Here is a 26,908-nt window from a genome sequence, read left to right on the forward strand (position 1 = left end):
TTTTATTATTAATATTATAAAAGTGTTACTCATATTTTATTCAAATAGTTGACACTGTTATTGCTTTATTTATTTTTATTTATCTCTCTTTGCCCTTTTAATGAAAACTTTCTATGATTTATTCTTATCCCTGTTTCGATCTCATCAGTTTATTGCTTTTATAAAAAAAATTAGTGCCATACTTCATTTGGCAATTTTTTTCATGCATGTAAGCTAAGGTACAATAAATGCCTGTACAAGTAATAAAACATAACTCCTATTTTCAGTAAATTAGCTTATTTTACTTTTTGTTCATAATATTTAATAATAATTATGAACAAGTCAGAACAATAAAGTTTTTAAAATTTAGAAATTATTGTAAATATTAAAAGGGGAAAAAAACATAAGATGATACTAAATAGGTTTATGAAGAAAGAACTTTACCGATTTGGAGAATACATTTTTTTGTAGAGAAAATTATTTTAGAATATAAATTTGAAAGAAATTATATAATATACATTTTCAAGTAGAAAAATAAAAAATGTAATAATTAGTTTTAGTATATACTCATAATTTTAATTAAAAATGTAATTTTTTTTAAAGTTATTCTTTTCAGTTATTTCTTTATCCTTAGATAGCTTATTCTATTATTAACATTTGCATGAATTGTTCATAAAAATAATGAAAATAAACAAAATATATTTATTGTGCATAACTATACATGATATTCTCGGAAAATGGAAAAAATGCGAGTAAAAAAAAGATATAATATTAAAATAAACTATATAAGAAAAAGTATAAATATGTCTATTATATTTATGCTCCTTTCTTCTTAGCAACACCAACAGTTCTTCCTCTTCTTCCTGTAGTTTTGGTGTGTTGACCACGAACTCTTAATCCCCAATGGTGACGTAAACCTCTATGTAATCGAATTTTTTTCATTCTTTCTAAATCCTCACGTAAGTAAGAATCAAGTTGGTTAGCTATGACATGTAAATTCTTTCCATCCTTAATATCTCTTCTCCTGTTTAAAAACCAATCTGGGATTTTAAATTGAGATGGGGAGCTCATTATATGAACAATCTACAAATGGTAAAAACAAATATGAACAAGTTAGGTAAATTAGCAAATAATGGCTTTTTAAGCATGAACATAGCTACATGTCATAAAAAAATATATTTAAGCATATAATGTATATGTACAATAAAATAAGCACATAATATTTCAATACAAAGGATATTATCAATTATTAGCTTGGTTAAACTTACATTATTGATTTCCTCAGTTGTTAATTCTCCAGCTCTTTTTGTTGGGTCAACATTGGCTTGTTTGCAAATGACATTGGCAATTCTTTTTCCAATACCTTTAATAGCAGTTAATGCTATTGTTACTTTTTCTTTTCCATCAACATTTGTATTTAAAACTCTTAATATATGGTGAAAATCGTTTTGATCAATTACTTGTAATGACATTTTGAAAATTTTATTTTATAAAATAATATTACAAAATTATTTATTTTAAGTATTAATGCTTATAGAATTTTATTCTATTAATATTTTATAAATATATATATTTCTTATATTTTCTTATTTTTTTTTTGTATTTAAAAAAATATTATTTTTAAATATTCCAATTACCAACTCCATAAATTATGTGTTTTTGTTTTTATAATAATATGCATATTTTTTCTTTTATATTTAAAACCCGAATTATGGATTTTTTTAAAATATACTATATAGTATATATTAATTATTCTTAATATAATTTACTCAAAAAAAATGATATACATACATGTATATATTAAAAAATATATAGGCATATTTCAATTTTTTATGGATAATAATGTATGCATAATTTTTAAGTTTAATAAGTAGGTGGCACTTATATCAAAATATTATACCCTATAATTTATTAATAATATTTATATATTATTATTAACATTTTCATGCATATCCATTATTTTTATATGCGTGTTACATTTCCACTTCGTTCTTGCCTTAGCACCTTTTTCTTAAGAAGGCATTTTTATTTTTTTCCCCCCAGGGCTTAGCAAATATAACGTTGGAATTGTTTGTTATATATATATGTGATAAGAAAAATAATATATTATTGATATTGCCTTATTTTATCATTTTTCGTCATACATAAATGCATATATAAATTTTTAGTATACTAAAAAATAGCCAAATAAAAAATATTCCATATATATAATAACATCACTACTTTTAAGTGTACTAGGGGGATATAATAAATTTAATATAATACCTTATAGGCCCCTATTATTTTTAATATATATATTTTATATAATACTTTTTTAATTTATATATTTTTTTAATAAAATTTCTTAGTAATATTAATTTTTATAAATCACCTTTTTTAATTATTACAAATAATAATTATATTTTTAAAATAAATTTTTTATATGCATTTTTTCCCTCCTTAAATTTTTACAAAAAAATAAAAATAAAAAATAGTTTGAGGTAACAACCCCTTTGTTGTCTACTTACCAAATATACAATTTACTAACTTAATATAAATATATGAAATTATACCTTAAAAGTTTTTCATATATTATGTATATATTTACGGGTCCCTATATATAAATACACACAAGCAACTAACCAAAGGAAAATATTTTATATAAATTAAAAAAAAAAAAAACTATTGTCCTTTTATTCTTTATTTATTATACTCATATAGGTCTATAATTTTCAATTTTTTTCATAAATTTATATTTTAATAATAATAAAATATCAAACATAAACAAGCTTGGAAATGCTTAATAAGAAAAAATATTTACATATTTAGTAGCATTTTATATGGTAACCATTCTTTAGACCTCCACTATTTTACATGTTTATCATACAAGCTTGTTTAAAAAAAGGAACAACATAATATATGAACATTGCATAGGTTAAAAAGGCAAACTATTTAAAATTTTGTTGCTTATAAGTTGGTAACTGGCTTTTAAATATATATGTGGGAATATATTTTTTCATTCTTTTCAAAGTTGCTTTGCGAATTTTACTTTTGAAGCATTCATTTCTAGTGATAAAAATTTACATATTTTTATCAGCTGGTCATTCTATAAAGCTATAATTTTGTAAATAAGTAAAACTGCATTTTGTGATAAGCATTCGAAAAGTAAACTAACAAATGCAAGTATAGGAATGATAAATGTGCATACATTGGGAGTAGAAATAAAATGAAAAAGGAAAAATATTAAAATTTGAACAACACATGTTTTATTAAAATCGGTATATAACTAAAAAGTTAGAAAAAATAAAATATAATATACATATATAATTATTATGTATATATACTTATTCGATTTAATGATCATTAAACCCTAGTGGGTAGATATATGCACAGTGGATGCAAAAAAAAATTATTAAGCTTAGCTTTAAAAAAATAATTTGATTGCAAAAAAAAAAAATAAAAATGACCTAAGCATTATATGCAATATATTTATTAAGAAAATTATTTTTTTTATTATTTTATGATACCTAAATTTTAAATGATAAAATAATTTAATTACAATTACAGTATTAGTATAGAGAATAACTGAGTCAAACTCGTATAAACATAGCAAGCTCAAAATATTTGCCTTTACCTAAAAAATATTTTTAAATTTTCCAAAAAAAAGAATGATAATATATAATTTTTTTTTCCAAATAATCCTATAAATAACAAAATTATAATATTACAAAAAATAATAAACAAAATGAAGAAAATGTTTATACAAATTTATGGAATATAAAAAATATGTCTAATCATATTATCATTTTTTATTCTCATAAAGCATAGTAAAGATTGATTGCTAATAAAATGGTTATAAATCAGGGACCTACAAAATGCCAAAACAATGAAATACTAACTAACAATAAAAAAAATAATAATGAAATACGTTCATGTAAAATAAATTTATATGATACTATAATTGACTTAACAAAGGTTGATAGTTCCAATGAAAAAAATATGAATGGAAAAAAAAAAAAAGACTTCATAAAACCAGATAATGAAAGTTCAGTAAAAATTAAGAACATACCAATATCAAAAAAAAGCCAAACAGGATTAACAAACACAACAAATCAAACTAACAACAATGTTAGAAATACATGTGATGGTACTTGTCACACTTCCAATGTTAGTTACGTTATGAGAAGGACAATAAATCGAATAAAAAATGTCTCAAACAATCATCAAAACATATTAAAAAATAATGGATTTAAAACAAAATTTTTTAATAAAATATATAATGCAGAAGAAGTATATAAAATGAATTTAGATTATGATACTAGTCTATCTAATATACAAAAAAAAGAAAATGAAAAAACGAAAATGTTATATTTTAAATATTATAAATGTTTATTTTGTGTAGATGAAAAAGATATTGAAAATTTTTGTTTTAAAAAATTTGATAATGATTTGTTAAATAACTATTGTAAACCTTGTAAAAAATTTTTAAAATTAATCATATCCCATGGAATGAAATATAAAGGAAAATTAATTAATATAAATTTTATCAATCCTGAAATACAAAATATTACATTTACATATAAATGCAGTAAACACCATATGTTTCATATATCCTTATTTCATATTGCCCATAATTTATGGTGTCCCAACGATTATTGTTTATTTGAGTGTCGAAATAAAAGTGTTAAAAATTATTCAACAGAGTTTTTTCGTTTAAAAGAATTGGATACTATGGAAAAACAAAAAAATATATTCTTACAAGCCAAGATATATTGCTTATTTAATTCTCATGGGGGTAATTAAAAACATACAAAATATATCTACATGTGTGCTCATGATAATTATAAGATTATTAAAAAATTATGTTTTTTTTTTATTTTTGGCTGTATTTTTTTTTTTTTTGACTTTTGGCTATATTTTTTTTTTTTTTCATTTAGCTATTCCAGACACAAAAAAAAATGAACAATCTAGCTATTCTGGTGACGGTAAATATATGCCCAAAATTGAATTCGTGAATTAAAATTTTGTGTGCACCTGTTTAATCAATTCTAGGAATAATAACAATACATGTATATGTTTGTTTCATTCTATTTCAGTTGACAGAATTATAAGGAATGCCAACAACCCCTGGGAAGTTTTGCAAGTACTTTTATGCATATTAACAAATTTCTATATTGTTACTATCGGTATATATAATATATTGACTATAACGCACATATGATTAATACATTTCATTTTTTTTCTTATAATTATGACCAGATAAGCAAGTATTTCCAAAATTCTACATCCACAAAAGAAGAGATTAAAAAAATAGCAAAAAAAAATTATTATAGTTTAGCTTTGAAAGTTCATCCAGACAAAAATAAAAATAATAATGTAAGATTTAATATAGTTCTATATGCATATGCTTATTCCCTTTTGTGTAAACAAATTAGAATATTAAATAATAAGGCATATGGCTAGCTGTAATGCATATATGTATGCATAATTTATTTAATTTACAATTTTCCTACATATTTATAGGCACCATTGGCAATGAACATTTTAACAAATTCCATGAAGACAATTATGTCTATATAATAAGTTTGATATATAAATTAAAAACAGAAAATTTTATTGACATATCCTAGATTATTTTATTTTTAGAAAAAAAAATAATATTGAATATATTAGGTGATTTTGTTTTATAACAATATATTTCAATATAATTAAAAATATTTACCCGCCGATTTTTTCATTTAGGAAGTAAAACTAGAGGGGCATACTAAATTTCTCTCTCTATATACACATTCCAAAATCTATATAGACCAACATTATATCTATATAATTATTTTAACTTCCTATATATTCCTTTTTGAACAAAACAAATTTCATCCGATTGTATAACGACTGTTGATCGAATGATATGTAAATAGTTGGTTTTGTTTTTTATTTTATTTTTTTATGTATCCATTTTATTTTTAATTTTTTCGAGTATTGTCGTAACAAATGTATTAAAAGAAATGCCCATATATATATATGTATTTCTTATAATATTATTATTTTTTTTTTGTGTTTATAAAAACATCATAAACAATTAACAAGTTTTCAAATAAATAAGTTACCTAATTTTATTTTAACAAAGTAGCTAGCTATTTTAAAAAATTCCATATGGAAATAAAAAAAAAAAAAAAAAACTTTTGAAAATGTAACATAAATTTATACAATTAATTTAGAACAAAAGTAATATATTTAGTAGTTACTATTATATTAAATATATTTTTTTTTATTATTTTTTTTCCTTTTTGTCATATTATACATATATGCATATAAAATATATTACATTCCTCAACCCGAGTAAAATATCCTATATAATAATACTATATGCTTCAACGGAACATATAATATATCAAAACAACTGTAAATTATATATTATTTTTTTTCAACCATTATTTATGTAGATAAATTTATATATCCTTTAAAAAAAAATTAATATATTACATGAATTATTAACTGAAATATAGAAAATGATAAAATAATCATACATAAATAAAATATAAAAAAAAAAAAAAAATGGGAAAAAGAAAATACAAAATCATGATATAGCATATGATGGATTTGTATAGAACCATTTTTAATTGTTTGGAAAAAGTTACTTTGTCCTGCTGATGCAAAAGGCATATAACTTTTAATTTTTATAACTACAATAGTATAACAATAAAATTTGTTTTTTTTATAACTTATCCATAGTAGATAGGAAAATGAATATTTAGCCTGGATAACAATATATAGGCTCCTATATTTATTTTTTTATTATATACTACATCATTATTTTTTTTTACATATTTATCTACATAATTTTTTTCATTATTAAGTTTAAGAAGTAAGCACGATACGGGCTAAGATATCCTGGTCGTATATATACAATTGGTTATAACACGTTATTTCTAGATAGGAATAAAAGTAAATGAGCCCATAGATATATATAGATATCTATACAGGTACATACTCTTTGTCTTCACTACTAACGGAATATCTGTTCCGGAAAATACAAAAAAATAATGTGTGAAACAAATGAAAACATTTCAAAATGGGTATCAGTGGGGGAAAGAAATGACCAGGGGAAAATATACATGGAAGACTTAAACAAAGAAGAGATTAAATTATTACAAGATGAAAATATAAGTAATATACAAAAGGAATTGATATTAAAAAATAATAGTTTTGTAAAAGATTTAGAATTATTAGAATTAAATTTTGGAGGAAATATGATAAAAAATATACCAATATTAAGTAAATATAATGTAACATATTTTTGTACAGAAAAAAGTATAATATGTATAGATTTAAAAAAAAAAAAAAAAAAAATAATTGTAACATCATTTTCTATAGATCGAATGTTTTATTTTTATGATAGAAGATCACATGAAGAATATTTAGTATTAAAAGGTTTTGATAATTATATATATGTATATCAAATTACAAATGAAACTTTTCATTTTGTTAAAAAGTTTATTATAAATAATTTATTTTATATTAATAGTTTTGGAAAAAATGGTGAGCTCTGTTTAGCTACCTGGGAATATGTAGAAAAAAAATTATATGCAAATTTTTTCCTACTAAGATTTGCCTTTGAATATGAAGATGATCTTTACAATTTTAATCAACAAAATAAGAATAGCCACCAAAGTGAAAATACACAACAACCAGACGAACAAAGAGATGACTCGGTACCTAGTCATATCATATATAATTATGAATCCGACTTTGAAAATGAATATGATGCTAGTACATACCCTAATGAGTTATCTAAAATTTTGGAAAATCAATATGATAATAAAGAAACAGAAGAAAATAAAGAAGTTTCAAATTATAGTCAAAAAAATAAAAAACGAAAAAGAATAAATAAAAAAGCAACCACAATGCAATTAAAATTAAAACCGATTTTAAAAATAAAATATTTATATTTTTCAATGATAGATATGAATAAAGGATTAACTAAATTAGTCTTAGCAAATAATAATTTAATAATAATATATGATATAACAAAAAGTTGGTACAATATTATGTATTATAATAATTATATATCCGCTATTAAAATATGTGATGACGACAACTCTCTATGTGTTGGTTTTGTCAATGGGTATATATACATCCTAAATTTTGGTGAAATTATTTCGATAAATTCTGAAGACCATCCAAAAAATCAGCACAAACAAAACGAATCATCTACAAACACGTTTCAACAAATGAATCCAAAAAATTTATTAAAACATATAAAAACATTTTCAAATATGTCACCTTATTTTCCTGTATTTGAAGCAGATTATATAAGTAGCGAAACTTTAAAGATGCAAGAAAATGATCAAGAATATGATAACGAATTTAAAAACTTAGAAAATAACAACAATTTTATAAAAAACATTCCTTATATTAATTTAGGAACGTGTATGCACAAAATGATTAATAAACAAGAAATTCAATGTGTAAAATATAAATGGCATAGCCATTCTGTTTATAATATAACAACAGACAACAGTAGAATTATATCAACAGGTGAAGAAGGAGTTATATTGATATATCACAAAAGTAATGGGAGCTTAGAATTTATTTCACATTTAGGTTCTCCTTGTTATTATATATATTTAAATAGAAAAAAAAATATACTTATTTGTAATTCTTTAAACAATTCAATATATTTTATTAATTATAATAAACGTTTATTTTTTTATAAATATAATGGTTTATCTATGCCATTAAAATTAGCACGTCTATTTTATAATAATCTAGATATAGTTATAAATATAAAAAGATCCTTCTCTATTTTCGGAGCTCAACTATTTGATCAATTTAATTATCATGGCAATGTTAAAAATAAAAATAGTCCAATACAAAATGGCAATTTAGATATGCTAAATAATGAAACAACAGATTATAATATGATCGGTGAAATTGAAGAAAATGATAATCAACGAAGTAACAGTATCGATAAGAAAGAAGCTGATACTTTGTGCAACAATCCAGAAGATGTAAATAATGATATGATAAAAAAGGATGTAATAACATTTGAGTTAGTACAAAAGGAATTAGAAAAAAGTATATATAATAATGCAAATATAGAAAATAATTTATATCATAATTTTCAATTATCTTATTTTTGTGGATCCAATGATGGGCTAATCTTTTGTTTCTTAACTTCCTTCACACATTTACAATTATATAATGTAGAAAAAAATAAACATTTCAAAAATTTATGTCCATTAAATATAATATATAAGAGTAGAACAGATGCAGAAAAAGTAAATGACATAGAATTAAATTTATATGCCATTAATCATACAAGAGATATTATTATGACTATTGAAAAAAGGAATCATTATATTTATGGGGTTCTAGATGCAATTGATCAGAATCTAATTCATACTGCCTACACTATTCGATTTTGGATCCATGTAAAAAACTTCGACTATTTCGACATGTATCAATATACGATTAACAAAGAAGCTGATAACATTTCAAATTTTATTGGCGAACAAAAAGGTGAGGAAGGCAGTAAAGATGGAAAGGAAGCAGAAAATGATGAAAAAGAGAAAACACAACCAAGTGTCAACCAAAATAATGCTGAAAAATATAAAAAAATAATTGCCCATCCAGCTTTAAGTATATTTATATTATTAGGCTCCGATGGAAATATATCATATTGGTGTTTAGAAAAATCCGAAAAAATTTTAGGAGATGATGTATATAAAAATTTTGAAGTTGAAACACATGAAATAGATAGCGTTAATTTAGCATACTTTATGAAATGTACAGAAAATAAAACAGATATGGGTGAAAATAGCACTATTAATAGTAAAGCTGTTGAAAATAAAAATGATATATCAAAGGATAAACTAGATAATGAAGAAGACGAAGAAAAATACGATACTTTAACAGTTGTGAAAAATATAAATTATAAAAATACTCCAATTCTGGACGGAGATATAAGTAACGATGGAAGCATTTTATGTATATGCCATGATACTTTGATATCTATATGGGATAGCATAAATTTAAAAACACTAGCAGTAATTAATCATCCTATGTATACATTATTAAACGATTATGTATTTAATTTATATAAAGGGATAGAAATATTTGATGTTGAAAATAATATATATATGTGTTACTATTCTTTTGATACACTTTTTATTTATTCTTTAAGTCAATTTCATTTAGTACATGAAAAAAAATTTAATGGAATAATTGAATATGTAAAATTTGATAAGCATTCCTCAAAAATGTTAGCAGTAGGTATAACTAAAAGAATTAAAAATTCTAGCGATCAAAAAAATAGTGACCATAATTGTGATAATACCTGTCTTGTTCAGAAAAATTATTTATATAAATTTAGCCAAAATTATTTACAAAAAAAAAAAAAATTTTATTTGTCACACGATAAACCAATTGTAGCTATAGACTTTGCTCCCATAAATAAGGATCATAATATAACATTAAGCAATTATCAAGATGATGCAATAATTATAGCACTAAATTCAAAGTTTCAAATATGTACCTTTTATTTTAATAATTATCCTAAACATGCACAGTTAAGGTAAAAATTGAACCAACTCACCATAATGGTCATAATTTTTCATTTTTTTTTTTTTTTTTTTTGAAAATTTATTTTGAAATGGGATTGGATGCTCTAACAAACGAAAAGCATATCCAACTATCCCTAATTCATTTATTTACCCAAATTTTTAACGTGCTTGTGCAAATATGTTTCATAAGAAGCAACGAAAAGTTTGCTTTTATGCATACGCATGTGTTATATATTAAAACTTCGTTATTTGTTTTATAACTTTTTAACATAAAATATAAATTAAATTATTTAAATTAAATGAAAATATTAAGTTTTTATATTGATCATGCAAATGGCATGAAATATCAAAAAAAATTTATATATAAAAATTCAAACGAAAAAAAATGTAGAACAAATATTATATGCATAAATGGAAATAGACACAAAATTAAAAATAGTTAAAATGTTATAACAAAATTTATTATTATTCCTTTGTTTGTTTCCTGTCTTTCATTTCAATAAGCAAATGATGCGAATAAACATTGGAGCATTGACCAAAATGTGTAGAAATGCAGGTAAACAAACTTTAGAAACATTGAAAACTTTGAAAACAATTATAAACAAATTTTAAATACTGAAACATAGATTAACTAAACATGTATATATAGCAATTGGCTAGATATATAACAATAAATAAACCTGTGCATACACCTGAATAAGGTCATTTTTAAAATTTTTTTTTTTTTTGAGAGTTGTCATTTTTCATATCTTTCATAATATGAGAAAAAATGATATCATCAGTATCTGCAGCCATTGGATCTAAATGAGACCATTCGGAATTTTTAATAATTTTCAATTCGTTATTTTGAAAAATCTGTTGCATATATTCGATAGAGGAACTTGCATCAACAATACAATCTTTATCACCATATATAAGACATATAGGAATTGTACATTGTTTATTATTTTTTTCAAAAATGTCTGTTACTGGTTCGTCTTTATTGAAGGATGATAACCATTTTTGCATATTAGCATCAGAATTTGACCCGCTTGGAGTATTTAAATAATATACATCTTTATTATATGGATCATTTCGAACAAATTTTAAAACATTTGAAGTTATATAATGAGATAAATCAATTATGCAACGTTTATGTAATTTTTTTGGAATATGATCCATAGCATACTTTCTTAATTTTACTATCGTTTTAAAATGTTTTGATAGGTTTATAAATACTTTTAAGGCAAAAAATATATCTGATTTTTTCCATAAAATAATAGGTAATGACATTAAATAGCAACGGTCTATACTATTATTAACATAAGGGTTTACACAAGCTCCAACCAAAAATGACATAGATCCTTGTGATAATCCAATATATTTTATTTTATCTTGTTTTGTTTTTGTTTTTATATATTTAATTATTGCAGGTATATCCTTTTTACCCATATCTTCAAATGTCCATTCATCTGTTTCATTAATATTTTCTTCAATATCTTTTTTTTTCATATCATCAAGATATTTTAAATCTTCTTCTGTTATACCAGCTAGCTCATAAATTTTTTTAATATCTATATCGCATGAGTCAAATAAATTATTATTTTCTAACATACTCTCTAAATTTGTCACTTCGTCATTTTCAACATTTTCAACATTTTCAGCATTTTCAACATTTTCTTCTGCACTACTAGCTAAGTTGTCCTGTTTTTTGATTCCACTTTTAGAAGTCTCACCAATTATGGGTTCTTTGTCATTCTCATTACTTTGACAATTTTGTGTTGTTTTTTGTTGCAAATTAGTATTGCTAGTTTCTTTTTTATTCTTATGAGATTTATTTTCCGTTAGGTTAGGTTGGTCTTGATTATTTTTCTTTGATTTGCCATCATTTTTTTTTAATTTTTTTTTTTTTTTTTTTTTTAAACGACCCACCTCATATTCCGAGCTTTCAGAATATGCATTTTCATCAAACCCAATATCGCGCAAGTCCTGAATTGTATATTGTTCTAAATTTTTTTTCATGGCATATTTTTTTCCAACATATTCTGTTAAATAATTTCCCCTATTATTACATAACCAAATATCATAATTTTTAAAAAATAATTTAAAAGGCAGCGAATTATATCCCCCTGATATTGCATTTATAGAGGATTCCATCAAACCATGGCCTATACAAAATACCCCTTTCTTAGGAATTTTTTTTTTTAATGGTGTATAATTTTTATCTGATTCTACAATATGATATAAATTTAATTTATAACCATCGACAGTATAAACATGATGTTTTTCTACTTTATAGTCTCCATCAGTTACTTCAAGAACTGCTCGTTCCATATCATCAAGATCTCCCAATTTGTTAAATAAATCATAGGGTAGTGGTTTTCTCCAATCATCATTGTAACTATCTTCATTTATAAAATCCAAATCATATGAATCATTTTGTACTTCATTAAACATAGGAGTTATATTTGCATTCGCTATTGGCAATCCATCATTCAAAGTATTTAATGCCATTATTGTAAAACATTGATTTATATATATTATATAATATTGTTTGATAATATGAAATATGTAAACAATATTTTCTTTACATTATTTAATAGCTAATTTTGATAATGCATATTTTATTTTCAAATAAAAATTAAATTATTATTATTATTATTATTATTATTAGAATTGAATCTTATCAATCCTTAGTCCCATAAAAAAAGTCTAAAATTTGAATATATCATCATACCTAATAATGTTAAGAAGAAATGTAAAAATATTTAATTTTTCATAGCATGGTCTTTCGTAAAATCAGAAATGTATCAAAACAAAAGCTGTAAAAAGCTCAATATTTTAAAATTTATTAAAAATTATCCAAATTTTAATAAGCTAAAAAATTAAACTAGCATATATCTATGCATACCCCTTAATAATACAAAATAAATTAAATTTTAAAGTTTGCTATATTTTTATAAAATACAATTACGAAAATATATATAAATAATTATAATAAAATTTATTTAAGAAAATTACAAAATAATTTTAAGACTACATAAAACACAATAAACAATGCAACAATAAATTAAAAAGAAATTCTAACCGATCTAACAAAACATATCATATTAAAAAGGCAAGCCAAGCGCATTAAAAATGTAAAAATAAAATGAACAAATGTAAAAATAAAAATGTAAAAAATGCAAAATAAAAATGTAAAAATAAAAGAACAAATGAACAAATGAACAAATGTAAAAAACGGCGAAAAAATATAAAAAAAGTTGTAAAAAACATGTTAAGAATTTTTAAAAAAATTAAATGGCAAATCCAACAAAATCAAAGATATCAATAAAATGCCAAGTTCATTTAGTCTTCTATTTTGTTACAATTTTTTTATTTTTTTAAAAATCTGAAATTACTGACATAATTGGGAATGTGATAAATATCACTACTTACTAAATCAGTCTAAACAGTTTCACATTTTATTTTCAGATTAAAAAATATGTCATTATGTAATAAGTTGCATAGTTACATATATGCTGGAAGAATGTTCCAGTCTTCATCATTCAATGATATGAAGTTTGAATTTTTGTTACTACATACTGTTGATAAATCTTGGGAACTTGTTTTTTTAAAATTTAAAAGAAATTGTAAAATACATTCTGATGCATATTTAATTGAATCATGCTCAACAATTTGTTCGTAATTAAAAACTTCGAATAATATTGCTTCATCTTTATTTTCAGTTAATGTTAAAATTGTATTATTAAAACATGGAGTATCAGCAATATAACATTTATGCATTGATATATTTGTATAATTATATAAATTATTATTTCCTATATATTTTTTTAAACTTGAATTATTTTCATCAAACTCTTCATCATTTTTACATCCCTCTTGACAACCAAATTTATTATTTATTTCAAAATATCCATTACTATCATTGTCGGTTGTACTATTACAATTACTATTTGATAATAGTAACATATCTTTAGCTATATTGTATTTATGAACATTTTCATCTTCTATTTTGTTATCTGATTCTTTGCTTTCGTCATTCACTTCGTTGGTCCCGTCAGCCTTCTCACCCTCGTCAGCCTTCTCACCTTCGTCAACCTTCTCACCCTCGTCAGCCTTCTCAACCGTTTCAACCTTCTCAGTATTTTCAACCTGCTCAGCGTGCTCACTGCCTTCTTCAATTTTAACTTCACTATTGCATTTCTTTAGCACCATACTTGCATTCTCTTCCTTATCGTTAGACATGTAGCCAATTAGTTTATTTACTGCATCATTATAATATGACTTATCGACACCATTTTGTTTTTGTTTTTGTTTTTCAAAATAAAAATTATTATGTAATCCACCAAAATATTTGCCACTCTCTTTTTCTTTTATCAAAATTAATTTGGTTCCCTTCTTTGTTGTGCACATCTCTTCAAATATGTAACTATTTTTAGCCTTACTTGTTAATTCTAAATTGTTACCTTTTTTACATGCTGATACATTATATCCACTATACTTACTAAATGGACCGACATAAATCATGTTTTTGTTTTCATCATCATTTACAAAAAAAATACCTCGCGTTTCGCTTTTGTATGAGATCGAGCTGGGGAAGTAAAGAAAAAACGACCAAAATGAAAAAAGGTGGAAAGATGAAAAAAGTTGGAAAAATGAAAAAAAATTAAAACATATAATGCCCACAAATCAGTGCGCCTAATTTTAACCCTTTTTAAAATGCATACCATTTGTTCTTGCTTTCTTGGGTAATGTCCAAAAACTGAAAATCGAGAAAAAATAAAAAAAAATTGAACAGAATATAAGCATGTACATTATGTTATGCTTTATGCAGGTAATAAAAAATGCTTGGTTGGTTTCTCTCCCTTTTAAGTCTTACCAAATCTGTGTCATAAACGCAAATAAATTTGTGATTTCTGTTTTGAGTAAATAAATAGGTGTCCCTCGATCGTAATACATTTTTGCATATGTCTACATAGCCATCCCATAACTAATGAAAAGATAAAAAATATATGAATAGCAAATGCATGAACAAGATCATGAATGCATATGAGTAGCATTATCTGCATTTTTTTTACAATTTTCAAGAGCATTGATTGGGGATGTCCTTCAAAGCATAAGTCATCTTTGTCCCTTATTTTTCTTTTAATTATTGATTTGGTTAGTTTCTGAAAAAAAAAATAAAAAAATATATAATATAAATACAAACTCTATAAATATATGCACATACAATCGTTTGACACTTTTTTATTTCTCACATCGCATAAGCCATTTTCAATCTGATCCATTTCCTTTTTCCTATTTTCTATAATTGTATTCAATTTTTTACTATGATTTTTCAAAGATATATTTTCATTCTGTGAAAAAAAAGGAAAAATAAAAATGACAAAAGGTAGGTATATAGCCATAGAATGATGTTGAAACTTCATATATCCTACTGAGTTGTACAGAATAAATAAGACAATAAAATGAATGTGCATTTGTATAAAATATTTATTGATTTTACCTGAAACATAAGGTTTTCGTTTTCCTGTTCTTTCAATTTACTATATAAAATCTGAAAAAAAAATATGAACAACATTTTTAAAAATAAAAAAAATACAATTATGAAACTTATATGAGGAATATTTTTTTAAATTGCAGACTTGTATAATAGAATCCCTTTGAGACACTTCATTGGTTTTGTTATCAACATTTTCCTAACATTAAAAAAGGTGTAAAATGAAGTAGTAATAATTACACTTATTTATTTGCTTAACCCAATTTTACACATTTCAAATGATATAAATAATATGTATTACCATCAATTCTGTATTTTTTTTTTGTTCGCTATCTAGCTCATTCTGTTCATAAAAAAAGTTAAAAAAAAAAATATGTCTATATTATTATGTATATATAAGAATGATAGATTTTTTAAATTAACTCATTTATTGTCATACTTTTAATTCTTGCATTTTAGAGTTTAGAGTTGTGACTTCATTCTGTTAAAAAAATGTAATTTAATTATATTTATTTTATAAAATTATAATTCATATGATTGTTGCTTTACAATTTTTTTAAATTTATTTAACCTTAAGCACATTGTTTTCATCATTCAACAAGTTTATTTTATTTTGGTTTTCCTTTATACATGTATCCTTATTCTGCAAAATTTTGTAAAATTAGGATAGTAGTTATTGTGTGTGCATTTTTAATTAAATATACTTTAGCTAGTTATGAAAAAAAATATGTACGTTCATAATTTTTTCAACATTTTTATTGCTGTTCATAAATTTAAATACCGAATTGTCCTCTGAGAGATCGTCTACTTTTTTTTGTAAGTTGGTATACTTGATTATAATATTTTTCATGTTGTTTTCTTGTCTATCTTTTTCTTTTCCTAATTCTTCATTTTTTTGTTCGATCTTTTTTTTCTCATCTTCTAATTGTTGTTTATATATTTCAAAATGTTTTTTTTCCATTAAAAATTTGTTTTCATCTTCCTTTAATTTATCTTTTTCGTTATTCATATATTCCATTTCCATTTTTACTTTGTTTTGATAAGATATGATTAATTCCATTTCATCCTCACGTTGTTTTTTCTCTTCCTATAATGTAGAAAATTTAATTATGAAATATGGTCATGCATATATATATATTTTGCAAATCCAAAACATTGTAAAAGGCACACAAAAATATAATTAGAGGTTATTTTTAAAATTATTTTACCTTAAGGGCTTCAATTTCTTTACTTAGTGAATCGATTGTGTTACTTTTGTCCTACAAAAAAATACAATTATATATGCAGAACGGATTTAATAGTATTCACTGTAATATATTATTTAAGAATATAAGTATTTTTTATAATATTACATGATTAAGCTTTCTTAGGTCTTCACATTCCTCTTGCATGGTGTCTAATTGGTCCTGAAAAGGGTCAGAGTATATGCATGTGAAATTATTCAAATATATTACATAGATATAGCATGTTTTGAGAATACGTTTTCTTTTTTTACCTTTGACTTTTCAATTTCTAAATAAAGATTGGAGATTTCTTCTTGGATTTCTTTTAATTCTTCCTATAATAAATACAGCACAAAAGGATTGAAAAATAAATTGTACACTATAAAAAAATAACTACAAGTATGTATCGAATAGCTTGAGCAATTTTATTTACCATATGTGCTTCCTTTAGAGATGCCAAATTTTCGTTAATCTCATAAATGGCCTTTTCATATTCATCGATGTCTTCTTCAAGTTTATTTTTTTCCTCCAACACTTCTTGGAAATTTGCCTAAACACCAAAATGGTCGATAAAATGAGAAAGTAAATATGTCGTTGTAAGGGTTGAATGCATATGAAATGAGGAACAATAGGGAGTGCCGAAATGAGACAGAGTGTAACAAATTGGGGCTCACCTTTAGGTTCATGTATTCATTATCTTTTCCTTTTATCACAGATTCCAGTTTGCAAACCTCTCCTTGAAAGTTCTAAAAAAACGGAAAAACGGCATATTTTATGTTTGCTTTTAAAAAATAAGTATGCACAAGCATAATGTTGTATCTGTTTAATATAATTGTATTATCATTTTTTAAGGTTACATTTGACGATTCATCTAAGTTTTTCTTTGTCATAACATATAGGCCCTATAAACCAAACACGTTTAATCAATCGTATTTATTCAAACGTATTTATGTAATGCTTATATGTGTGTGCAAAAATGTATTGGCTATTTTTTATGCATATTTTTTTTTACATATATTTCTCTATAATTATTGCTCAATTCTTCAAATTCCTCATTTCTCTTTTTTAATTCATTCTCCATTTTTTTAATTCCCATCTAAAAAAAATGAATTAAAATTTATTACATTTGTAAATACAAGTTTCTATATTTCATCTAAATATATATTTATATTTTTTTTTTTTTTCAAATATGTACAAGCAACTCGTTGCCAATAGGTTTTTTAATTTGTATATTTTGTGTGCCCCTTATCATTTCGTATTAATCTAAAAAATAGAATAAAAATTTGCATAAAAATTGAATAGCAACATGTAGTCGTAATATGTGTGTGTGTAACTACGAGCAAAGCTGTTTAACATGCACATATACATACATAATATGAGAATGTGCATATCCTTACTTAAATATTTAAAATATTTACTTAGTGTATATAAAAAAATATAAAATTATCTTTCGTACAATTTTTTGCTAATGCATATAAAGCATAGAGCGTAATTATCAATATAAAAAAAATTAAGAAATAGTTTTTTAATTTTTATTATTAGATATAAAAAGTTTATCAAGTTCTTAGATTGTCGAACTATATTCACAAACACGTTTCTATATGTCTATGTAAATAAATACGCATACAATTGTGTATGTAAGTATATATGTTATATATACAAACGTGTATGTGTTCATAAATTACAAGAAAATTGTTTAAACATATTTTATATATAATGCTAATTGGGTTTATTTTTTTATTATTTTTTTTTTATTTTTTATTTTTTTGTGTTTTTTTGATTTTTGAGGGCATTAAGTTATTAACTAACAAATCTTTAAATTAAAATGAAAGCATATAAAAAACTAACAAATAATTATAATATATTATCTACATATAAAAATATATCATATTTGATATTTATTTAATATGACAACTTAATTAAAAAACATATTATTTTGATTTGAATTTTAATATATTGTCTATATATTGTAAAAGTGTTGTTAAAGAACATGTTCTATGTTTTCTTCAACGGTATACAAAAAATGAAAATGAAAAAGAAAAAATAAATTATATCCAACATAAATATATTTTTATATAAATTTTAATTATTTTTATTCTACATGTTAATTGGACATGTAATAATATATACATCCATACATGTGTGTGTGTTTTCTTTTTTTCAACAACGTCTTTTTTTATGTAGACATTAACAACGTTTATATATACACATACTTAAATCTCTATTATTCAAAATGTATATATTTTAATTTAAATAAATATGCACCCCTTGCATAATTTTTTATTTGTCTGTCTTTTTTTTTTTTTTTAATTTTGCTACCTAATTTGTTTTACATATAAATAATAATTTATACCAAACAACAGTAAACACATATATAGATTAATAAAAATGAATATTCTCAAAAATGTCTGAAAATATGTAAAATAGTAAAATATGTATACGCCTGTTTGCTAATAATTGGTTATACAATAAAAATTAAATTGTCTATATACCAATTAAGTCACATTATTAGTACGCTGTTTTTTTTCTCGGATATTTAATGGAGGAGGATAAAAAATGACATAAATTGTGGGACGTTTTGTGGAAAATTACAATAGCGTTGTAAACAGGTAGTAATGAATAAAAGAATAAAATTTGGCACATTATGAAAATAAATTTTTTAATATATACATACCCACACACGTATGTAAGCTGTCCATTTTAATTAACTTTTTTTTTATAAATAAAAATGTCTTTAAAAATTTATAATGAATAAAGGGAATGCAAAAATGTATAGTTTATATGTTCCTTATATTTTTGTTTTCCTAAAAATGGTGTAACAAAATTTAACCGTTTTGTGAAATATTCTTTCCAATATTTACCAACAATTTTATATAAAAAAGAGAAATATGATAAAAGTTTGTTCATAAAAAAGTATATTATTTCTTTATAAAAATTATATTTACAATTTTGAGATTATTTTATCGTATTGTAAATAAAATAATATATCAATATAATGATAATAGGCAAAAATAAAAAGACTCACCAATTATATTCTCAAAATGAGCATTGTCAATTGTATTTTTTTATGTTTCCTTATTATTTTGTAATATCATTTATTCAAAAAAAAACACAAAAAGGCATAAAAAGAAAACTTAAAATTGGTAGAACTAAATTTTTGCATTATAGGGACAGTCATAAATAAGCATATAAATAATTTAGCGAAACTATTTTAATTTATCATATTTACATATTGTTTAATTGTAATTGTGATATACCTATCTAGACATATATGCCATTATTGTATATATGCATACATATCTGTACTTTTTTATTTTTTCTTAAAATGGGAATATTAAAATAAAATAAAAATTTAACTGAAAAGTGTAGGTAATACACAAGCATAGGCTATGGAAAAAAAAAACCAATATATATATATTATATATATTATATACATATTGTGAAGTAAAAAAGTAAAAGGACAGTTTTAAGTCTCTTATGTGTGATTAAAAGCGTTTTTTATTTCGTACAAATTATTTAATCCGATATAAATCATGTTTTAACACAAGTAACAAAAAATTTATAAATTTTTTGATAATGCAAGTGTATTATATATATGCTATATGAATATATACACTGTTTTTTTGGTACTATAATAAATATTCCCGCATATATAGTAATACAGTCACCGGGTATACATAAAAAAGACTAATATTTTTTTTAAGCATTCCGAATAATATATATATAATGAAAAAAAAAAATGTCAAATTAAAGTGGTATTATTTATATTTACCCAACTTAGATGAATCCAATTAAATTTTATTTTGTATATTTATATTTTACACAAAAAAATGCTACATATTTTTGTGTACATTTTATGAGGAAAAAATACATCAGGTTGAAACATCCAATTTATAGAATCCTATAAAATAATAATTTTTTACACGTACATACCTATTTATTTGTGTATGCTAAGTTATTTGCACACTTTTTATTCAAGCTAATTCAAATAGCTATTTACATTTAATAATATGCATATAAAATATTTTTCTTTATATTAATTTTTTTAGCTATTTATGTAAAATGAATTTAGAATACACATTAAAATAAAATACAATTTTTTCCTTGTTGTGTTGTATCTTTTTTACCTCCTTTTTTGCTAATACAAGCAAAATGAAAAAGGAGATATATGGGAAAAAGTGTAAAACAAGAGAAAGAGAGAATACAAAGTTGTCATTACATTTTATAAGGACCCCTTTTCGCATTAGCAAGTCATAATATTTTGCAATTTCTTTATTAACACGTCATAATATTTTGCAGTTTTTTATTAACACGTCATAATATTTTGCAGTTTTTTTTATTAACACGTCATAATATTCTAGCAATTTTTTTGTTTCAATATAAAAATATGAACAAGCATAGACTTGACAAATTATTATTGGTGTCTTTTTTAAAAATAGCGTTCCACTTTTGAAGCGAGTATTTTTTTCCTTTTTATTAAGGCGTACTAAGTTTATACATTTATAAATAAATATATTATATATACATGTTATGTGTGCATGTGGAAGTGGTTAGTAAGCTTTCCCTTTGCCTTCCCAAAAAATACAAACATTGTTGATGACCGTAGAGTAACGGTGGCCCAAAATAAAAGCAACTAATTAGAATAAAGACACATATTTTCAAATATTCATTTCCTTTTTTAGTGAAAATAAAAGTCTTGTTTTAACGCCGATTTTTGAATACCCTCTTAAACAATAAGAAGAAAAAAATGGTTGAAAATGGTTGCAGTTTATTGATAAGGAATTTAAGTTTTGAAACAAGCCCAGATAAAGTTAGAAAAATATTTGAGCATTTTGGAAAAATACGAGATGTTTATTTACCTCTTGATCATTATACGAGAAGACCTCGAGGGTTTGGGTTCGTTGAATATTATGATCCAAAACATGCAAAAGAAGCATTAAATATTTTAAATAATTCAAAAATTGATGGAAAAGAAATAAGAATAATTGTAGCTCAAAACAGAAGAAAATCACCGGACACTATGAAAAAATACCATAATAATTTAAACGAGTCTAAATATAGAAGCCATAAGTATGAAAATAATATCCGAGAAAAACGGCGGCGCGTTTCAAGGTATCCATCAATAGGTAGAAGCAGAGATCGAAGCAGGGACAGAAGCCGAGACAGATATAATCGAAAGGGAAAGAAATTAAAATATTATAAAAGAAGTTCTAGAAGCTTATCTAGTCATAGTGGCTCCTATTCCTCTACATATTCCTCTTATGAAACATCTAGTCAAAGCATAAGCAAGTCATATAGTACTAGTGATAGTTATGAGAAAAAGAAAAATAAATATATGTATACTAAAAAGGGAAAGGTAAAGAAAGGAGCAGATAGGGATACATCAAGTAATTATAACACACTAAGTTCTGAAAATTCGAGAGGCACTAATAATAGCGATATTAAAAAATCTCGAGGTAAAGATAAAAATGTAAATTTTATGAACAAAAATAAACATAATTATAATAAGACAAAAAAATATGCAAAAAAGCATTCATTCAAAAGTTGTTTCAGTGATAAATCTGATAAAGAAATCGAGAAAAATGAAAAAGGCATGAAAAAAAAAAAAAAAAATTCAAGTGATACCTCAAAAAGTAGCAACGTTTCAACAGAGCGGCATAATTTAGTCAATAAAAAAAAATGTGAAAATTCCGATTCGTCAAATAGTCACGAATTATATGAGAATAATTCCAAAGAAAAAGATGAGACATCAAAAAAAGTAAAAGGAAATGAAGAAACTTGTGGAGATACATTATTCAATAGCACTTTTAAAAGTAGTTGCTCAAACAATATAATATCAAAAAATAGTAGCAATAATAATGGTGATAATGAATATGAACCTATTGAAAAGTATTTAGAACACGATGATAAACAAAATAAACGGAAAACAAAATATAAAAATTGCTCGAGTAAAAATAGTAAGTCACTCTCCAAACAAAGTGGTAATAGTAATTGTTCCTCTACAGATACACATATAGACACAAGAAAGTGTAAAAATACATATAAAGATAGAAATTTAAATAAAAAACGAAGAATTAAAGATTACTCATCATCGAGTAGTGAACCATGTGAAGATAATAAAAATGATTTAAAGGAGGAGAGCGAAAAGGATAGTCTTAATAATCCCAATTTAAAAGACGAAAATAACGAAGAAAAAGTTGATCTATCAAAAAATAACAGTAATAATAATGCACCTCCTAACGACCGAGACCAATCCAATTTAAGTAACCTTAGTAAAATTGGAAGTGAAAATGAAGACAATTATAAATCGAAAATGAGCCAAGAAAAAGGAGAAAACAAGATAAAAAAAAGTGGGAATAAACATAAAAAGAAACAACAAAAAAAAGATTTTTCATCAGACAGTGATTCAAATTTTTCAAAAAAAAATTATGAACAAAATCACCGTCATAGTAATAAAAATAAAATTGGTAAATCATCAAATTGTAAAAAAAAAAAAAATAATAAAACCATATCAAATAATTCGCTAGATAGCTTATCACGTAGTATTTCTTCAGAGTCATCAAGGGGATATAATAGTTCGACTCGAAAAAAAAAAAATAATAAGCAATATAAAAAAGAAACAGACAAAAATAAATTCAAATATAGAACAGAAAAAAGAAGAAGACAAACTGATAGTTCATCACGTTCGTCAAGTTTTTCAAGTTCAACGATGACCAAAAGTGGTAGCTAAAATGAAAAAAAATAAGACAATAAAAAAAAAATTAAATGCAATAATTAATAACCCTTTTTTAAAAAAATATATTAATATATATCCTTTAAAAAATTTTGTTAAATTCGTATATATTTTTTAAAGTATATTAATAAATATAATTATATTTTCCTCAGTTGTTTGCATACATTTTTTAAGCAAATTTGACGTCCTTAATACGAAATATGCTTACCTAATATATGCACACACAAAGACAAAAAAAAAAATAATGATAAATATTTTAAGATCATTTATCAACATTTTTTTCTGACTTGTTCATAATAAATTTAATATGTGCATGTAAGAAAGGAGGGATAAATTAAATGCGAAAGAAAACAAATTGAGATATATTTATTGTGATATTATTCAATATTTTTTTGTTATTAATTTTTATTCATTTTGATTTATTTGGTTATGTCTACAATGTTATTTATTTACTTCCATAAAATTTATCACATATTTATCAACTTGATTAGCTCGTTAGTTGCCGTTTCCCTTCTTTGTTACGTATCTTTTTTGCTTTTATTTTATATGAAAATATATTTTGTTTGTATGCTACTAATGATAAACAACCAAATGGAATATCATCAACTTTATCCTATTTTTATGTTTAATTAAAAATTTACAACTATTTGTAAAAAGACAATAATATATCTGTATTGTGTACCTATCTATCTATATATATATGTATGTGTGTGCAACACCACATTTAAAAGGGTGGCACATTTATTAAGACCTTAACGCATAAAGTCTTTCATAAAAAAATTAATTTACGTTAAATATAAGCAATGCATATTTCTGTAATATGCCCTTAATTGAATGTAAGAATGTTGAAGAAAAATAGAATATTTTCAAAGTTTTATAGTTTTAAAAAAAATTAAACATTTTCAAAATTTAAAGTTTTAAGTAGGGATGTTTTGAAAAAATAAATATAACTTTATTGCACACCATTAAAAATTAATTAAAACAAAAAAAATGAGAATGCATATCTACATTATTAAAAACATTCATTTTGTAAATGAAATGGTTTTCAATCTTCGGATTGCTCCGTTTCGTTATCTTCCCTAATATACAAAACGTTGTTGCACCTGCCAAGGGAGAAAAAAATAAATCAGTTAAAAAGGTGGAAAGCAAATTGGTTAAAGTAAAAAACGGGATAGGTATGATTTTCTCTTTTGTTTTTACTAGGCATTACCTTAAAAATATCTCTCCCAATGTTCCCTTATATTCCCCTCGTATCCATTCTTCGGCACTTGTTAGTCTTATATTCATATAAGCATCAAATGATTTAAGATTTCCTAAAGTAGCATTTACAAACAATTGAAAATGTATACATATGTGTGCATTTCTTTTTGTTATGAAACATAAATAATAAAAAGACTTTTTTAAGCATTCACAATAAACTACAATATGTATTGAGAATTTTGGATGATATATACAAACGGCGTAATATGCACTTTTTTTAATTATACCTTTATATTCCATTCCCCATTTTAATTTTATGATAACTCGATTGCCAACCAAACTATTTAGAAATGGTTTAGGGTTAAGAGGTGTAATTCTCTATAGAATAACAATATGTAAAATTATTTATATATATACAGCTATTTAAAATGGCATATCATTTCTTTTTTTTTCCTCTTACCGATGACATAGCTTACGGAGAATAAAAAAGAAAAAGAAAGAGAAAGAAAGAAAGGAAAAAAGAAAGAAAAGGAAAAGAAATAGTTGCCTATAAAAGGGTTTATATATTTATTTCTTAACTTAAATAATCTTTTCTATTTTGTATATATAGTAACAAAATTGGAGATATCACAAGATCATTAATATGTAAAATATTCTTTTAAATTATTTTTTTTTCCTATCTATATATATTATCATTTGTGTAAGTTTAGTAAAATATTATTTGCTACATGTATATATAATTAATATTTTTTTTATTCCCGTTATTTGTATGTATTTGTTAAATTACCCCTTAGAGGTATGCAAAAAAAAAAAAAAAAAAATTATTAATATGCTACACTAAACAAATAGATAATCATATATACCATATAATGGTATAAAAATTAATTAAATAGAAAAAATACAATTTTCATTCATATTTTTGTTATTAAATATGTGATTTGATATATCCAATATTAAAAGGGATACCATAAAAAAAAAAAAAAATAAAATAACGACAGCTAAACCAAATAGTTACAATAAGGATAGTAAAATGGGTTATCCATATAATAGTAAATAAAAAATTGAAATATATTTCAGTTAAGTATTAATAATTGTACTTCAAATAGTTATATACAATTATTTGTCGATTTGTCAAATATAATAAAGGAAAGAACAAAATGTAATAAAGAATAATACATAGTAAATGAGGTTAGTATATGGTAGGTTATAAATACAAATTATAAAACCGTACATACATAATTATCAAATAATAGGAAAAGGGAAATGACTATGCTCATATTAAATTAAGCTAGTGTTTATAAAAACAATAAAAAGAATATATTAAAACAATACATAATAAGATGATATATAAAAACATGACCTGTGCATATCCATTATAATTTTATGCATATTTTATCATTTCAAATGTATATATATTTATTTATGGCAATTTAAAAAAGGGAAATCCACAAAAAGATGGTTATCAAAACAGCCACTGTTCTTTGTTATTTTAAAATAGACTTCAAAAGGGAGCAACAATAAAAGTCGGATCATATATAAATATATATTTATCATTATGATATTAATATATATTTATATTCCCAAAATATATTATTTATAAAATACTATTAAAAATATGATGAATTCTGTTGCTATGATTAAATAAATAACATCTTAGGGTGTTATATTATGTAATAAATCTGTTCATGCTCAATATTGATACGACTGTAGTGCACTACCATATATGCTTATATACGGGGTGTGCATTTTT

The 26,908-nt window shown here is 23.3% G+C and overlaps 7 protein-coding genes across 7 annotated transcripts; 3 read left to right on the forward strand and 4 right to left on the reverse strand.

Moving 5' to 3' along the window:
* Positions 1-795: 795 nt before the first annotated feature.
* PCHAS_0922300 (40S ribosomal protein S18, putative) lies at positions 796-1,451 on the reverse strand (the record flags this gene model as incomplete). The annotated part of the gene is made up of 2 exons (XM_736816.1): positions 796-1,062; positions 1,248-1,451. 2 exons carry the CDS (start codon positions 1,449-1,451, stop codon positions 796-798), a joined length of 471 nt encoding a protein of 156 aa, XP_741909.1.
* Positions 1,452-3,807: 2,356 nt separating this feature from the next.
* PCHAS_0922400 (DnaJ protein, putative) lies at positions 3,808-5,538 on the forward strand (the record flags this gene model as incomplete). Its single annotated transcript, XM_016798147.1, has 5 exons — positions 3,808-4,753; positions 4,896-4,943; positions 5,055-5,101; positions 5,218-5,334; positions 5,482-5,538. 5 exons carry the CDS (start codon positions 3,808-3,810, stop codon positions 5,536-5,538), a joined length of 1,215 nt encoding a protein of 404 aa, XP_016655392.1.
* Positions 5,539-6,998: 1,460 nt separating this feature from the next.
* Positions 6,999-10,535, forward strand: PCHAS_0922500 (WD repeat-containing protein, putative; the record flags this gene model as incomplete). Its single annotated transcript, XM_734473.2, has 1 exon — positions 6,999-10,535. One exon carries the CDS (start codon positions 6,999-7,001, stop codon positions 10,533-10,535), a length of 3,537 nt encoding a protein of 1,178 aa, XP_739566.2.
* Positions 10,536-11,228: 693 nt separating this feature from the next.
* Positions 11,229-13,013, reverse strand: PCHAS_0922600 (steryl ester hydrolase, putative; the record flags this gene model as incomplete). Its single annotated transcript, XM_733681.2, has 1 exon — positions 11,229-13,013. One exon carries the CDS (start codon positions 13,011-13,013, stop codon positions 11,229-11,231), a length of 1,785 nt encoding a protein of 594 aa, XP_738774.2.
* Positions 13,014-14,009: 996 nt separating this feature from the next.
* On the reverse strand, positions 14,010-18,477 carry PCHAS_0922700 (autophagy-related protein 23, putative; the record flags this gene model as incomplete). The annotated part of the gene is made up of 19 exons (XM_016798148.1): positions 14,010-15,093; positions 15,230-15,264; positions 15,382-15,492; positions 15,581-15,670; positions 15,761-15,859; positions 16,009-16,059; positions 16,148-16,201; positions 16,304-16,345; positions 16,442-16,483; positions 16,574-16,645; positions 16,784-17,089; positions 17,211-17,261; positions 17,355-17,408; positions 17,498-17,560; positions 17,659-17,775; positions 17,900-17,971; positions 18,083-18,127; positions 18,238-18,321; positions 18,421-18,477. 19 exons carry the CDS (start codon positions 18,475-18,477, stop codon positions 14,010-14,012), a joined length of 2,529 nt encoding a protein of 842 aa, XP_016655393.1.
* A 3,495-nt stretch (positions 18,478-21,972) lies between these two features.
* Positions 21,973-23,955, forward strand: PCHAS_0922800 (RNA-binding protein, putative; the record flags this gene model as incomplete). Its single annotated transcript, XM_736370.2, has 1 exon — positions 21,973-23,955. One exon carries the CDS (start codon positions 21,973-21,975, stop codon positions 23,953-23,955), a length of 1,983 nt encoding a protein of 660 aa, XP_741463.2.
* A 1,048-nt stretch (positions 23,956-25,003) lies between these two features.
* PCHAS_0922900 (small nuclear ribonucleoprotein F, putative) lies at positions 25,004-25,627 on the reverse strand (the record flags this gene model as incomplete). The annotated part of the gene is made up of 4 exons (XM_016798149.1): positions 25,004-25,061; positions 25,169-25,271; positions 25,446-25,536; positions 25,619-25,627. The coding sequence occupies 4 exons, from the start codon at positions 25,625-25,627 to the stop codon at positions 25,004-25,006; spliced, it is 261 nt and encodes an 86-aa protein (XP_016655394.1).
* Positions 25,628-26,908: the final 1,281 nt, after the last annotated feature.

This window comes from Plasmodium chabaudi (assembly GCF_900002335.3).
Source record: "Plasmodium chabaudi chabaudi strain AS genome assembly, chromosome: 9".
NCBI lineage: Eukaryota > Apicomplexa > Aconoidasida > Haemosporida > Plasmodiidae > Plasmodium > Plasmodium chabaudi.